Genomic DNA, 14,169 nt, shown 5'->3' with positions numbered 1-14,169 from the left:
CCCCTGTTTTGTGTCTCGTGGTGGTCCAGTTGGGTCCAGTAGCTGCTGCATTTCCCACCTTAGGCTTATACTCGAGTCAATACGTTTTCCCACTTTTTTGTGGTAAAATTAGGTGCCTTGGCTTATATTCGGGTCTGCTTTTACTTGAGTATATACGGTACTCTTCATCAGTGTGCTACTGCTTCTTAATGCAGTAGTTAAAGCCTAACTCTGGGCAACTAAAAAATGACATGGTTGCCCATGGGGGTGCAACGACCCCTGGGCTGCTCACATACTGCATTGGTTAATAGCTTATTTTGTCTTGTGGAGAAGATAAAGAATTTTGCTTACCTGATTCTCCACTCCCTGGCAGATGGAGGTCCCCCATGCTCCAGCAGCAGACTGTTCCTCAACATCATCATGTCCAATGCCAGCTGTGCACCAAGGGCCAGATAAAGGCAAACAAAAGGCCACATCCGGGCCAGTTTGGAGACCATTGCCCTAGACCGAAACAAGCTATTAACCATTGCAGTGTAGGCACATCCCCTCTGCAAGTTATCATTTTTTAGTAGCCTTAAGTTGTACCTAGCAAAGAGCCAGTTTACTGTCCTCCTTGAGGCTTCCTTCTGAGGTTGCTATGGGTTCCTTGAGCTGTAGCTGATTGACCTCCCATTTGTTGGTGCCTGCCTGTTTTCGAAGGACTTGGCAGAGATACATGACCCCAATGATATTTTTAGTTGTCTGTAAGGATGGCATTCTGACCACAACTGAAAGGAGCATTTTTCCCACTGACCAATGTAAGAAGCATTCTTCCCACTGACCACCAATGGAAGGGACATTCTTCCCACTGACCACCAATGTAAGGGGCATTCTTCCCACTGACCACCAATGGAAGGGACATTCTTCCCACTGACCACCAATGGAAGGGACATTCTTTCCACTGACCACCAATGGAAGGGACATTCTTCCCACTGACTACCAATGTAAGGGACATTCTTCCCACTGACTACCAATGTAAGGAACATTCTTCCCACTGACCACCAATGTAAGGAATGTTCTTCCCACTGACCCCCAATGGAAGGGACATTCTTCCCACTGACTACCAATGTAAGGGACATTCTTCCCACTGACCTCCAATGGAAGGGACATTCTTCCCACTGACTACCAATGTAAGGGACATTCTTCCCACTGACCCCCAATGGAAGGGATATTCTTCCCACTGACCACCAATGTAAGGAGCATTCTTCCCACTGACCCCCAATGTAAGAAGCATCTTCCCACTGACCCCCCAATGTAAGGAACATTCTTCCCACTGACCACCCATGTAAGGGGCATTCTTCCCACTGACCACCAATGTAAGGGGCATTCTTCCCACTGACCCCCAATGGAAGGGACATTCTTCCCACTGACCACCAATGTAAGGGGCATTCTTCCCACTGACCCCCAATGGAAGGGACATTCTTCCCACTGACCACCAATGTAAGGGACATTCTTCCCACTGACCTCCAATGTAAGGGACATTCTTCCCACTGACTACCAATGTAAGGGACATTCTTCCAGCTGACCACCAATGTAAAGAGCAATCTTCCTATTGACCCCCAATGTAAGAAGCATGTTCACACTGACCAACAATGTAAGTAGCATCTTTCTACTGACCTCATTCACCACCAATGTAAGGAACATTCTTCCCACTAACCACCAATGTAAGTAATATTCTTCCCACTGACCACAAATGTAAGGAGCATTCTTCCCACTGACCACCAATGTAAGTAGCATCTTCCTACTGACCTTATTCACCACCAATGTAAGGGACATTCTTCCAACTGACCACCAATTTAAGGAACATTTTTCCTGACCACTTATTAAAATCCCAGCCCCCTCTCCCCAGCATACCCAATAAACTGGGTTCCATTGTATTTTTCTGAGATCCTAAAATGATTTAAAGGGTACTTTAGGGTAAAACGGTTGAGAAACGGTTTCAGAACCTTCCACAATTCAAAAGAAATCCACAAGGCTGCTCCTGTATTTCCGTTATGACAAGTCCTCCGGTGAAGGTTCAATTCAGGTTAAAAACAGCCAGAGACTTTTAACTAACATGTCTGAATTTGACTGTAAAGTGCAGACAATTATCCTCTGTATTCCATGCTAGATAACATCAACATTTTTTTTTTTTGGAAAATTACTGAGCAATCAAAGCTATTTGTCCTTTTTACCTTCATGCTGGTCTTGCCCTGTGATTGATTTTCTAGTCCTAAAAGCTTACTTTTCCTGTTGGTGGTGCGAACGTGTACATCGATCGATGCGGGAGCTGTGAAAGTTCGCTGTCACAGACCATGCTGCATCACGTCTTATGTAATATGACAAAATTAAATTGTTGGGCTGATGTGGATTATAGATCAGGTGCATATCAGGACAAGCCAGAGGCGTAACCTTCAGGGCCCCGCTGCAAGAAACCATGAAGGGCCCCCTGAACCCCTGGCCGTGACCCTTCCCTTCAAGCCTGGGGCTCTTCCCACTGATCCTGGGGCCCTTTACTCTCGTTACAGGGGCCCTTTTTTAGCGTCCTGCAGTGGGACCCTTCATGCCATCTTGCGGCCTCCTCACGGTGATGGAATGCCAGGGCCCGGTCGCAAGTGTGACCTTTGCTATCCTGGAAGTTCACCCACTGGTGTCAGTAGTTTTTTTTTTTTTTGGTATTTTAATTGTATTTATTTTTATCATTTTATTTCATTTTTTTTTACAGTGTCACTGACTATGACTCTGTCCATTAAGAAAAGGAAGGAGCTGGTAAATTCCATATTTACCGACCCCTTCCTGGTTCTCTATTGTGACACATCCCCTGCAGCAGCCAGCAGGAGAGGGAAGGGAGCACAGTGGGGGGAGAGGGGGGGGCAGCACAGTAAGGGGGTGGGGACCAGGGGAGCAGACAGGGGCCCAGAGACAGCAGAACACAAGTGAACTGGATAGGAGGAGTGGCAGCGGCAGCATACAGAAGAATCAATCTCCTCCATTTTCCTCCTGCAGCTACAGGAGGAAAAAGGAGGACAGTGATTTCTCTACATGCTGCCCCCACCGCCCCTCCTATCCAGGTGTACAGGGGAGCCACACAGGCCCCCTGGAGCATGGGGCCCGGTTGAAATTGCAACCCCTGTAGTTACGCCCCTGAGACAAGCAGAAACCATAACCGCATTGAAGTAATACGGTGTGGTACTGAATCATAGAATTCTTACTAACTTCACAATCCATTATACCAGCAATAGAAACACAGCACACTGAGATACAAAATGGTATTCTTCTCTTATTAAAATAACCAGCAGGAACAAATTCTGCTGACGCGTTTCATACTAAGCTCAGCGCTTTCTCTAGGAACTCCTTCGCTGACTGCGGGGGATTTTAATAGAAAAGCAGAAGTGCACTGTGTTCAGCAGAAGTCACGGTGTCCATATCTTGCACTGATGGCTTCTAACAAGCGTGAAACAGTTGAAACAGTTGATTCCAAGATAAAACTTTATGTTGAAGGTTGTATCCGCAGAGGGAGATTTAAGAAAAGACAAAGAATGCGTTTTTTTCAGATCCCTAACTCCATGGGGCTTCCAAAATGTTCTTATTCTTATGATGCCTATTGTTGGGTCCTGCATCTATTCCCTCTGATTTTTTTAAGGCCACTGCCATGCATTGCCGGCTCAGTGAAAAGGAATCTTATGTGAAAATTGTATGAATATATTGATAAGTAGACCCCAAAACATGTAATAGAGATAATATATTTATATGAAATTTGAACCAAAACACATATGGAGCTTTCTAAGCACAAATTATTATTATACAGGGTTTATATAGCGCCAACAGTTTGTGCAGCGCTTTACAATGTGAGGGAAGACAATACAGTTACAGTACAATACAATACAGGAGGAATTGGGAGGCCCTGCTTGATAGAGCTTACAATCTAGAAGGGAGGGTCAAGTGAAACAAGAGGCAATAACCGTGGGGGATGGGCTGATGGAGAAAATGGAAGTACGATTGTTAGGTGTGGGTAGGATAGGCTTCTCTGAAGAGGAGGGTTTTCAGGGATGGGTAGGATAGGCTTCTCTGAAGAGGAGGGTTTTCAGGGAAGGGTAGGATAGGCTTCTCTGAAGAGGAGGGTTTTCAGGGATGGGTAGGATATGCTTCTCTGAAAAGGAGGGTTTTCAGGGATGGGTAGGATAGGCTTCTCTGAAGAGGAGTGTTTTCAGGGATGGGTAGGATAGGCTAATCTGAAGAGGAGAGTTTTCAGGGATCGTCTAAAAGCTAATGGAGTAGGAGATAATCGGACAGATTGGGGTAAGGAGTTCCATAGGATTGGAGAGGCTCTGGAAAAGTCCTGGAGGAGAGCATGGGAGGAGGTGACGAGGGAGCTAGAGAGCAGGAGGTTTTGAGAGGAACGAAGAGAGCAATTAGGTTGGTATTTTGAGACTAGGCTAGTGATGTAACTGGGGGCTAAACTGTGGATGGCATTGTAAGATGTTGTTAGTATTTTGAATTGAATTTGTTGGGTGAGCGGAAGCCAGTGGAGGGATCAGTGGAGAGGGGTGGAGGGCACTGAATGGAAGCCAGTGGAGGGATTGACAGAGAGGGGTAGCGAACACTGAGCGATTGGTAAGGTAGATGAGTCTGGCAGCAGTATTCATGATGGATTGAAGGGGAGAGGAGCCTATGTAGAGGTAAGCCAATGAGAAGGGGATTGCAGTAGTTGAGGCGCGAGATGACCAAGGAGTGAACTAGGAGCTTTGTTTTCATTGGCTAGAAAGGGGCGTATTTTGGAGATGATTCGGAGGTTGAGGCGGCAAGATTTGGTCAGTGATTGGATGTGGGGCTTGAAGGAGAGTTCAGAGTCCAGGACAACACCTAGGACCTTGGCATGCAGGGATTTTTACTATTATTATTTTGATATAATATTATTAATAATAATAAAAAAAAAAGTTATTAAACAAATAAAAATATACACTAAATTGTCAAAAGTATTGGGACAAGCAAACAAGGAGAAGCTGCAGCGACCTTGCATTGGAACAAAGTGTGTATTCCTTATTCTAAAAAAATTACCAGCCAGCCTTGGAGTGTATACCTGGTCAACGCATGAACTGGTGAAAAATCTTCTTTTATGTGTTAAAAGTATTGGGAAGCCTGCCTTTACACGCACATGAACTTTAATGGCATCCCAGTCTTAGTCCGTAGGGTTCAATATTGAGTTGGCCCACCCTTTGCAGCTATAACAGCTTCAACTCTTCTGGGAAGGCTGTCCACAAGGTTTAGGAGTGTCTATGGGAATGTTTGACCATTCTTCAAGAAGCGCATTTGTGAGGTCAGGCACTGATGTTGAATGAGTAGGCCTGACTCGCAGTCACCGCTTTAATTTATCCCAAAGGTGTTCTATCGGGTTGCGGTCAGGACTCTGTGCAGGCCAACCAAGTTCCTCCACCCCAAACTCGCTCATCCATGTCTTTATGGACCTTGCTTTGTGCATTGGTACGCAGTCTTGTTGGAACAGGAAGGGGCCATCCCCAAACTGTTCCCACAAAGTTGGGAGCCTGAAATCGGCCAAAATGTCTTTGTATGCTGACACCTTAAGTGCCGGTTCACACTGCAGCGGCACGACTTCGGGGGCGACCTGTGAAGTCGCGTGCACCACGAACTTGCACGGACTTCATAAAATGAATGTCTATGCAAGTCGCTCCAGGTCGCCCCAAAGTAGTACAGGACCCTTTTTCTAAGTCGGAGTGACTTGTGTCGCTCCTATTAGAACGGTTCCTGTACCAGTCAATGGACCGCGACAGTGCGGGACTTGTCAGGCTGACCAAGTCGCCTGACAAGTCGTACTAGTGTGAATGGACACTTAGAGTTCCCTTCACTGGAACTAAGGTGCCAAGCCCAACCCCTGAAAAACAACCCTACACCATGACCTCCCCTCTACCAAATGATTTGGACCAGTGCACAAAGCAAAGTCCATAAAGACATGGATGAGCGAGTTTGGGGTGGAGGAACTTGACTGTCCTGCACAAAGTCCTGACATCAACCCAATAGAACACCTTTGGGATTCCCTTTTCATTCAACATCAGTGCCTGACCTCACAAATGCGCTTCTGGAAGAATGGTCAAACCTTCCCATAGACACTCCTAAACCTTGTGGACAGCCTTCCCAGAAGAGTTGAAGCTGTTATAGCTGCAAAGGTTGGGCCAACTCAATATTGAACCCTACGGACTAAGACTGGGATTCCATAAAAGTTCATGAGTGTGTAAAGGCAGGCGTCCCAATACTTTTGACAATATAGTGTAAATACGTTTTATAGATCAGATGCATGCCGTACAGCTGATGCGGTTCTGTGCTGGGGTTTCATGACTATAAAGCTGTAACCTTTTTTATATATATTTTTATGAGACTTAGTAATAACATTTTAAAAGCATTAAAAAGATGATTGTAAGATATCTATATCTATATATATAAATAGATAGATATATAGATATATATAATTTAAAAAAATCACAATTTGCTGCCTCTAAATACCGTAAATCCAGTACCTCTGTTATTCATCTACGTCATTCCCTTAGATCAAGGGTCCCCAAACTACGGCCCACCAGTTGTTCAGGAACTAAAATTCCTATCATATCTAGTCATGTCGGTGAATGTCAGAGTTTTACAATGCCTCATGGGATGTGTAGTTCTGCAACATCTGGAGGGCCGTAGTTAGGAGGTCCTATAGCCGTAGCTGAGTGATGCAGTCAGTCAGCTTTAGTCCCGTTGACTCCCGGGAAATTATCGTCACTAATCCCAGGAGTCATCGGGCTTTTTTTTTTTTCTTTTTTGTATGATGGGAGGGGAGGAGGGCGAGAGCAGGCAGGGAGGGGCAGAAACTGGGAGCACTTTGATCTTTTAAAAGGCTGAAGGTGTCATTTTTTTTTTCCATTTAGCAGCTTGGCCTTAAAATGTTACTAAACCCACAACAGTAATTGCCGGTTCACATTAGGTCGCTCCGACTTAGGGGGCAACCTGTGAAGTCGCGTGCAGCGCGACTTCAGCACAACTTGAACGGACTTCATAAAATGAATGTCAATGCAATTCGCCTCCAGGTCGCCCCGAAGTAGTACAGGACCCTTTTTCTAAGTCGGAGCGACTTGTGTCGCTCCTATTAGAACCGGTCCTGTACTACTCAATGACCGCGACGGTGCACGACTTGCCAGGCTGACCAAGTCGCCTGAGTAGTCGTATTAGTGTGACCCGGTTCTAAAATCAGTGTGTATATGCAGTAAAGCATGCTTGTTATACTCACTCTGGAGCCTAAGGGGTTAATCCTCTGCATTGCGTAAAAAGGCTGTTTAATCCTGTCTTCTCTGATCCTCCCCTTCTTTTACTGTCCCCAATCCATATCCCGATAGAAAAGAGCTTTGTAGGCACTCTGCACATGCTCAGTTTGGTGTGTGTTGCAAGAGGTTTTCTTTTTTTTTTTTTTTTGGGAGGGTGCATGTGATCAGCACAGGGCCAATCAGCACTGTCCAGACAGAGAAGTAAAAAAAGAAAACAAAGACGGGACTTTCACGGTGTTGACTTCCCCATTCAGTAAAAATTTCAAAATATACAAATCATAAAAACTATTACTTTATTAATTTTCAGTAAAAATAAATAAATCAAAATCACAAATAAAATCAATGCAAGAGGTGATATTACACACAATAATAAACAATTCAAAAAAATATATCACCACCCTCAAACTAGGGAAGTTCAACCCCTCCCACAGATCAGCTGTATGGTACAGTAGTACAGTATAGTACAGTATGACCGGTGTAAATGGAGGGAAACCAACTACTCCCTACGCGTTTCGCCTTTCTGGCTTCCTCAGGGGTATCTAGTAAAGAGGGTTTGGGTGGGTAAAATGTTTAAAACGTTGAATTGTAATCTCCCAGGGATCGGTCTCTTTGACCGGTCAGATGGTACACCAGTATTCCAAAAAAAGGGGGGGGGGGAGAAGAAATAGGCAAAGCAGCGTGCGTCCACACCCAAGGGGGGGAAAAGACCCGCCCAAATCCAGACACCTGACCAGGGGCGGGAGGGGAAGCAGGTGCCCAACCTATCAAAAATAGCCTCAGTCCCAATGGTTCTTATCACCAGGGTTCTGGGCCATAATCACGTTGCTTAAGCCCAGACCAAAGGCAATATTATATCCAATAGGTGCCTTTCGATGCTCCAGCCTGTTCCGAACACCACAACACAAATCCCTTCCTGGATCCCCTCTGACCCAGACCCAGAGGGTCAAGGGTCATGCAGCCTCATAGGACAGTCAGAGGAGAATGCAAACCCCTCCTACAAGCTTTAACCAGACACTGATAGAAGTCACAAGACTGCTATATACTGCTGATGGGAAAAGGTATTTAGCAGTTTATATTTACTAAAATAATTGCATTTCCATGTTCTGTGTACTGGAGAGAGGACAGATAAAGTGAATGCAGGCTCCTGGGTTTAGTAACACTTTAAGTTCCTCTTTAACTCATCCCTCACAGTTTTATCACTTGCCCTTCTCTTTTAGATTGTAAGCTCTCAGGAGCAGCCCCCCACTGTACTGTCTCCTTCCATTATATAAAGCGCTGTGCAAACTTTTGGCGCTATATAAATCCTGAATAATAATAATAATATAATCTAGATATCATATGAGAGGAAATCATTGATCGTTCTCTATTCTGTCTTCTTTCAGGTGCTGGGACCTCAGTGCAGGGAATTTAAAATGGATCATACAAGGTCCGATCTTGGCTGCTACAGTGGTGAGTGATCTGTAATGGAGTGAGATCTTAAAGCAGGACTATCATCAGATGTTTATTTTAATGCTTAGTACATGCAAGAGAAACAGCAGGGTGCAAGAATTAGTAAATCATAAAAGCATCACTTTATTGTAAGGAGCCCCCTTACATCTAAAAAGCATTAGTCCAGCTCCAGAGGCAGCGAGTGATGGAAGGCAACAGTCCAGTTTGCCTCATAGGCAGCTACTGGGCGTGAGAAAAGAGTGAAAGCTCTGAACCCTTTAAGTAAATCAACCCCTACAGGTCATCCGAAAGAATGTATCCCCCCTCACTGTCCTCCTCCACTTGCTCTCCTCTTATAGGCTTTGGGATGTTTCAATCAGAGAGAAGAAGTCCTAAAGCATGCAGCTCTGCTATGTACTATGTTTTCAGAATTCTCTGACATCATCCTGTCAGGTCCAAGCAAAGGTCATGGAAGGGCAGCAAGCAAGAGAGTAGTCAGGTCCAAGCAGAGGTCATGGAAAGGCAGCAAGCCGAACATTTTTTCAGGTCTAGGCAGAGGTCATAGACAGGCAGCAAGCAAGAGAGCAGTCAGGTCTAGGCAGAGGTCATAGGCAGGCAGCAAGCAAGAGAGCAGTCAGGTCTAGGCAGAGGTCATGGGCAGCGGCAAGCAAGAGAATAGTCAGGTCCAAGCAGAGGTCATGGACAGGCAGCAAACAGCGTATTCAGGTCTAGGCAGAGGTCATGGGCAGGCAGTAAGCAAGAGAATAGTCAGGTTTAGGCAGAGGTCATGGGCAGGCAGCAAGCAAGAGAGTATTCAGGTCCAAGCAGAGGTCATGGACAGGCAGCAAACAGGAGAGTATTCGGGTCTAGGCAGAGGTCATAGGCAGGCAGCAAGCAAGAGAGCAGTCAGGTCTAGGCAGAGGTCATGGGCAGGCGGCAAGCAAGAGAATAGTCAGGTCCAAGCAGAGGTCATGGACAGGCAGCAAACAGCGTATTCAGGTCTAGGCAGAGGTCATGGGCAGGCAGTAAGCAAGAGAATAGTCAGGTTTAGGCAGAGGTCATGGGCAGGCAGCAAGCAAGAGAGTATTCAGGTCCAAGCAGAGGTCATGGACAGGCAGCAAACAGGAGAGTATTCGGGTCTAGGCAGAGGTCATAGGCAGGCAGCAAGCAAGAGAGCAGTCAGATCTAGGCAGAGGTCATGGGCAGACAGTAAGCAAGCGAATAGTCAGGTTTAGGCAGAGGTCATGGACAGGCAGCAAACAAGAGAGTAGTCAGGTTTAGGCAGAGGCCATGGGCAGGCAGCAAGCAAGAGAATAGTCAGGTCCAGGCAGAGGTCATGGGCAGGCAACATGCAAGAGAGTAGTCAGGTTTAGGCAGAGGCCATGGGCAGGCAGCAAGCAAGAGAGTAGTCAGGTCTAGACCGAAGTCATGGGCAGGCAGCAAGCAAGAGTGTACTCAAATCTAGGCAGAGGTCATGAGCAGGCAGCAGGCAAGAGAGTTTTCAAGTTGAATCAAAGGTTGTTCCACCCTGCAGAGCTTTCAGAGGTGGGAATGGGCAGGATTACATACAATTACATGAAAATGGTTTATCGAAATCCTTTGAGCAGCAAACTAGAAAGCTTTCCCTGAACCCTAGCTGTCTGCTCCAATCGCTGGACCCCCCCCCCCCCCCTCGACCTGCTCACCCCCCTAAGACCTACCCAACCCTCCCTCTCTGGCTCACCCTCTGAAATGCCCCTCCCAAACCTACCTATCCCCCCCTGTCTGGCCCACCATTTGGACTGCACCCCACCCTCCCCTAATCCCCTCCACCACCACCCACCCAAGACTAACTCCTCAGACTGCTCTTCAGCTACCCTGTGTGCCGATCCTGAAGACTCCTAGAAGATTTGGTGTAAGTATCCCAGGAGGCCTAGGCCAGAATGACAGCCGGAGGCAGAACTTAAAATGGAAAAAGAATAGAAAAAAAAAAAGAACAAATGACTGCAATGAATGAATGAATTAATTTTCCAGATGAATATCGAGATACACTATATTACCAAAAGTATTGGAACGTTTGCCTTTCCATGCACATGAACTTTAATGGCACCCCAGTCTTAGCCCGTAGGGTTGAATATTGAGTTGGTCCACCCTTTGCAGCTATAACAGCTTCAACTCTTCTGGGAAGGCTGTCCACAAGGTTTAGGAGTGTGTCTATGGGAGCAAAAATGGGGTAAATCCCGCGCAAAGGAAAAATTGTGAAAAAATTGTAATGTGAGGAGAGTTGCTGCCTACCCAGACTACTTCTCACCAAGGTGGGAAGTTTAAGATGTGTATGGTATATATGGGTGGTGGTGCTACTCTAAGGTGAAAGTGTACTGTATTCAAAATAAATTATCCAAAGTAAATGCTGCAAATAAATAAGATATCCTTACATACTAATGAAGTCAATAAATATATAAAAATATATAACGGTGCTAGTGCCCAACTGTGGAATTATAGTGAATTACATGTACTTATAATTCCATAAAAGTGACAATGGTGTCATGAATTCTTAGTAAATGGTGACTTGGTGCAGTAACAACCATATAAATAGTGAAATAAATAATGGTATTGTGTCTAGAAAGGTGAAATTAAAGTGCTTATATAGTATCAATATTGTAAATAAATATACAAAAATGAACAAATTAATAAAGTGCACTTAGTGCTAAACGAAGTCCAACAATATATGCAGTCTCTCAAGAAAGGCACTGAACCAGTGCTTACTATAGAGGGATTCCCTCTATTCTATATAGTCAATTCCTAATAGCAGTGCACCTGAAAAGGTGCTTGTGCAGATAACAAACGTGCAGTCCAAGCTCAATATTATCTGTAAGGTGCCTGGGGTGATATTAAAAGACGTGCCAGTGTTGTATTATACTTTATCCTTTGCTGTGCTGAGTGCGGCGCTTCGTTTTCCTATTGAAATTGCACTCACCGCTATTCTCTCCCCAAAATGGGGTCGCAAGCCTTGCACAGCAAAAAATGGATGGTCCTACGATGCCCTCTAGGTCCGTGAGGTCCTTGCAGGGTTGAATGTGCATGCCTTTACTGTCCCTGGGGGGTCCCTCGGTTATACCCCAAACAGAGAAAATAGACAGGCCATGGTGCAGTATGTATAACCATTTATTTAAGCAAAATTAATATCCACTCACAGTTTTAGCTTTGTATTGCATGCAGGTATTGTGGCGTCCTAGCCGGATGTCCGGGTTTGGATGCGTTCCACAGTCTGAAACCACCTTAGCGGAAGTGATGGAGCGACGTAATGTCCGTTCCTACGCGTTTCGTCACAGTTGACGTCGTCAGGAGCTCCTGATGACGTCAACTGTGACGAAATGCATAGGGCTGGACATTACGTCGCTCCGTCACCATGGCCTGTCTATGTCTTAGTATGCTGACGCCTTAAGATTTCCCTTCACTGGAACTAAGGGGCCAACCCCAACCCCTGAAAAAAAACAACCCCACACCATAATCCCCCCCTCCACCAAATGATTTGGACCAGTGCACAAAGCAAGGTCCATAGTTCCAGTGAAGGGAACTCCTAAGTTGTCAGCATTTCCGGACATTTTGGATAATTTCATGCTCCCAACTTTGTGGGAACAGTTTGGGGATGGCCCCTTCCTGTTAAAGATGACAGAAATCTTTCCCCTAGTTTTTAGACGTGATAACGTTTGCGCAAACCAATCAAAATACGCTTTTTGAGATTTTTTTTACCAAAAATATGTAGCAGAATACAAATTGGTCTAAAATTATGATAAAATTAGATTTTTAAATTTTATTTTTTGGGAATGGTATATAGCGGAAAGGGAAAAATATTATTTTTCAGAATTGTTGCACTTTTTTTGTTTATAGCGGAAAAAATAAAAATCGCACAGGTGATCAAATACCAGCAAAAGAAAGCTCTATTTGTGGGGGGGAAAGGAAAAGGAAAAGGACATCAATTTTATGACCACGCAATTGTCAGTTAAAATAGCACAGTGCCGATTCGAAAAAAAAAATGGCCTGGTCATTAAGGGGGCAAATCTTCCAGTCCAGAAGTGGTTAAGCAATATTTGTATATCTGTGTATAAATCTTTTCAATTGATTTCACCGTGTTTGATTGAAACTTTTATATTTTTCACTTTCAGGCGAACTTTTTTCTTTTTATTAATATTGTTAGAGTATTAGCAACCAAATTACGAGAGACCAACGCGGGGCGATGCGATACGCGACAACAGTACAGGTGAGTGTGGCGGTCTGTGTTCTCTAAGATGCATGGCGCTCTGTTTTGGTGAATACGGATCACTCAACTTTTTGTTTTTTCTCACCATTCTGTATCTTCCAGGAAGCTGCTGAAGTCGACGTTGGTGTTGATGCCTCTGTTTGGTGTTCACTATATCGTCTTCATATCTCTGCCGTACACAGAAGTGACGGGGGTGGTGTGGCTTGTACAAATGCACTATGAAATGTTGTTCAACTCTTTCCAGGTATTGTGCTTTTCCCTGAGAATATTTTATTTCATCAACTACTATGTAACTATGTAACTATATTCCCATACTGAGTGCCTGCCAAACACTGAGGATGGAGGAGGGCTTTCTCAGGCCGAAAATTGCTGTTCATGTGATAAAAAAACAGGGGGCAGCATATTTCTGCTAGGTATGTTCACAAGTACAGATCCTACATCTTAGGGGACCGGGACAGAGGTCACCCAATCTTTGAAGTCTATATGTACTCTCTATTACCAAAAGTATTGGGACACCTGCCTTTACACACACATGAATTTTAATGGCATCCCAGTCTTAGTCCGTAGGGTTTAATATTGAGTTGGCCCACCCTTTGCAGCTATAACAGCTTCAACTCTTCTGGGAAGGCTGTCCACAAGGTTTAGGAGTGTGTCTATGGGAATGTTTGACCATTCTTCCAGAAGCACATTTGTGAGGTCAGGCACTGATGTTGAACGAGAAGGCCTGGCTCGCAGTCTGCACTCTAATTCATCCCAAAGGTTTGGGACTTTGTGCAGGCCAGTCAAGTTCCCTCCACCCCAAACTCGCTCATCCATGTCTTTATGGACCTTGCTTTATGCACTGGTGCACAGTAATGTTGGAACAGGAAGGGACCATCCCCAAACTGTTCCCACAAGGTTGGGAGCATGAAATTGTCCAAAATGTCTTGGTATTGTCAGGTCATCGCTTCCGGGTTACCATAGCCCAGAGCCGAACCGAAAAAAGCTGATCAAGTCTTTGTTCGGCTCTCCAATCAGCCGGCTGGTTGATTGGGACTCCCCGTGGGGGACAGGAGATCATGGTAAAGCCGTGGAAAGTGGTGGGGTGGGGTGGGGTGGGTCGCTACTGAGGAAATGCTTTCTCTTGCAGTCTGATCACTGTAGGGAGGGGAGACTGAAGAAATGCTTCCTCCTGCCTGCAGCAGACTGATG

At 45.2% G+C, this 14,169-nt stretch overlaps 1 protein-coding gene across 1 annotated transcript in view; it reads left to right on the top strand.

Annotated features, from left to right (window-relative positions):
- PTH1R (parathyroid hormone 1 receptor) overlaps positions 1–14,169 on the top strand; it is a 560,628-nt gene that overhangs the window by 534,032 nt on the left and 12,427 nt on the right. The window contains exons 9-11 of the mRNA XM_082258610.1: positions 8,693–8,759; positions 12,884–12,978; positions 13,081–13,222. Of these exons, the coding sequence (XP_082114736.1) occupies positions 8,693–8,759; positions 12,884–12,978; positions 13,081–13,222 (304 nt within the window). The remainder of the gene's footprint in view (positions 1–8,692; positions 8,760–12,883; positions 12,979–13,080; positions 13,223–14,169) is intronic.

This window comes from Pelophylax lessonae, assembly GCF_965119305.1.
Source record: "Pelophylax lessonae genome assembly, chromosome: 5".
Lineage (NCBI taxonomy): Eukaryota > Metazoa > Chordata > Amphibia > Anura > Ranidae > Pelophylax > Pelophylax lessonae.
Note: the sequence above shows the minus strand (reverse complement) of the source record. Positions and strands in the feature narration are given on the sequence as shown.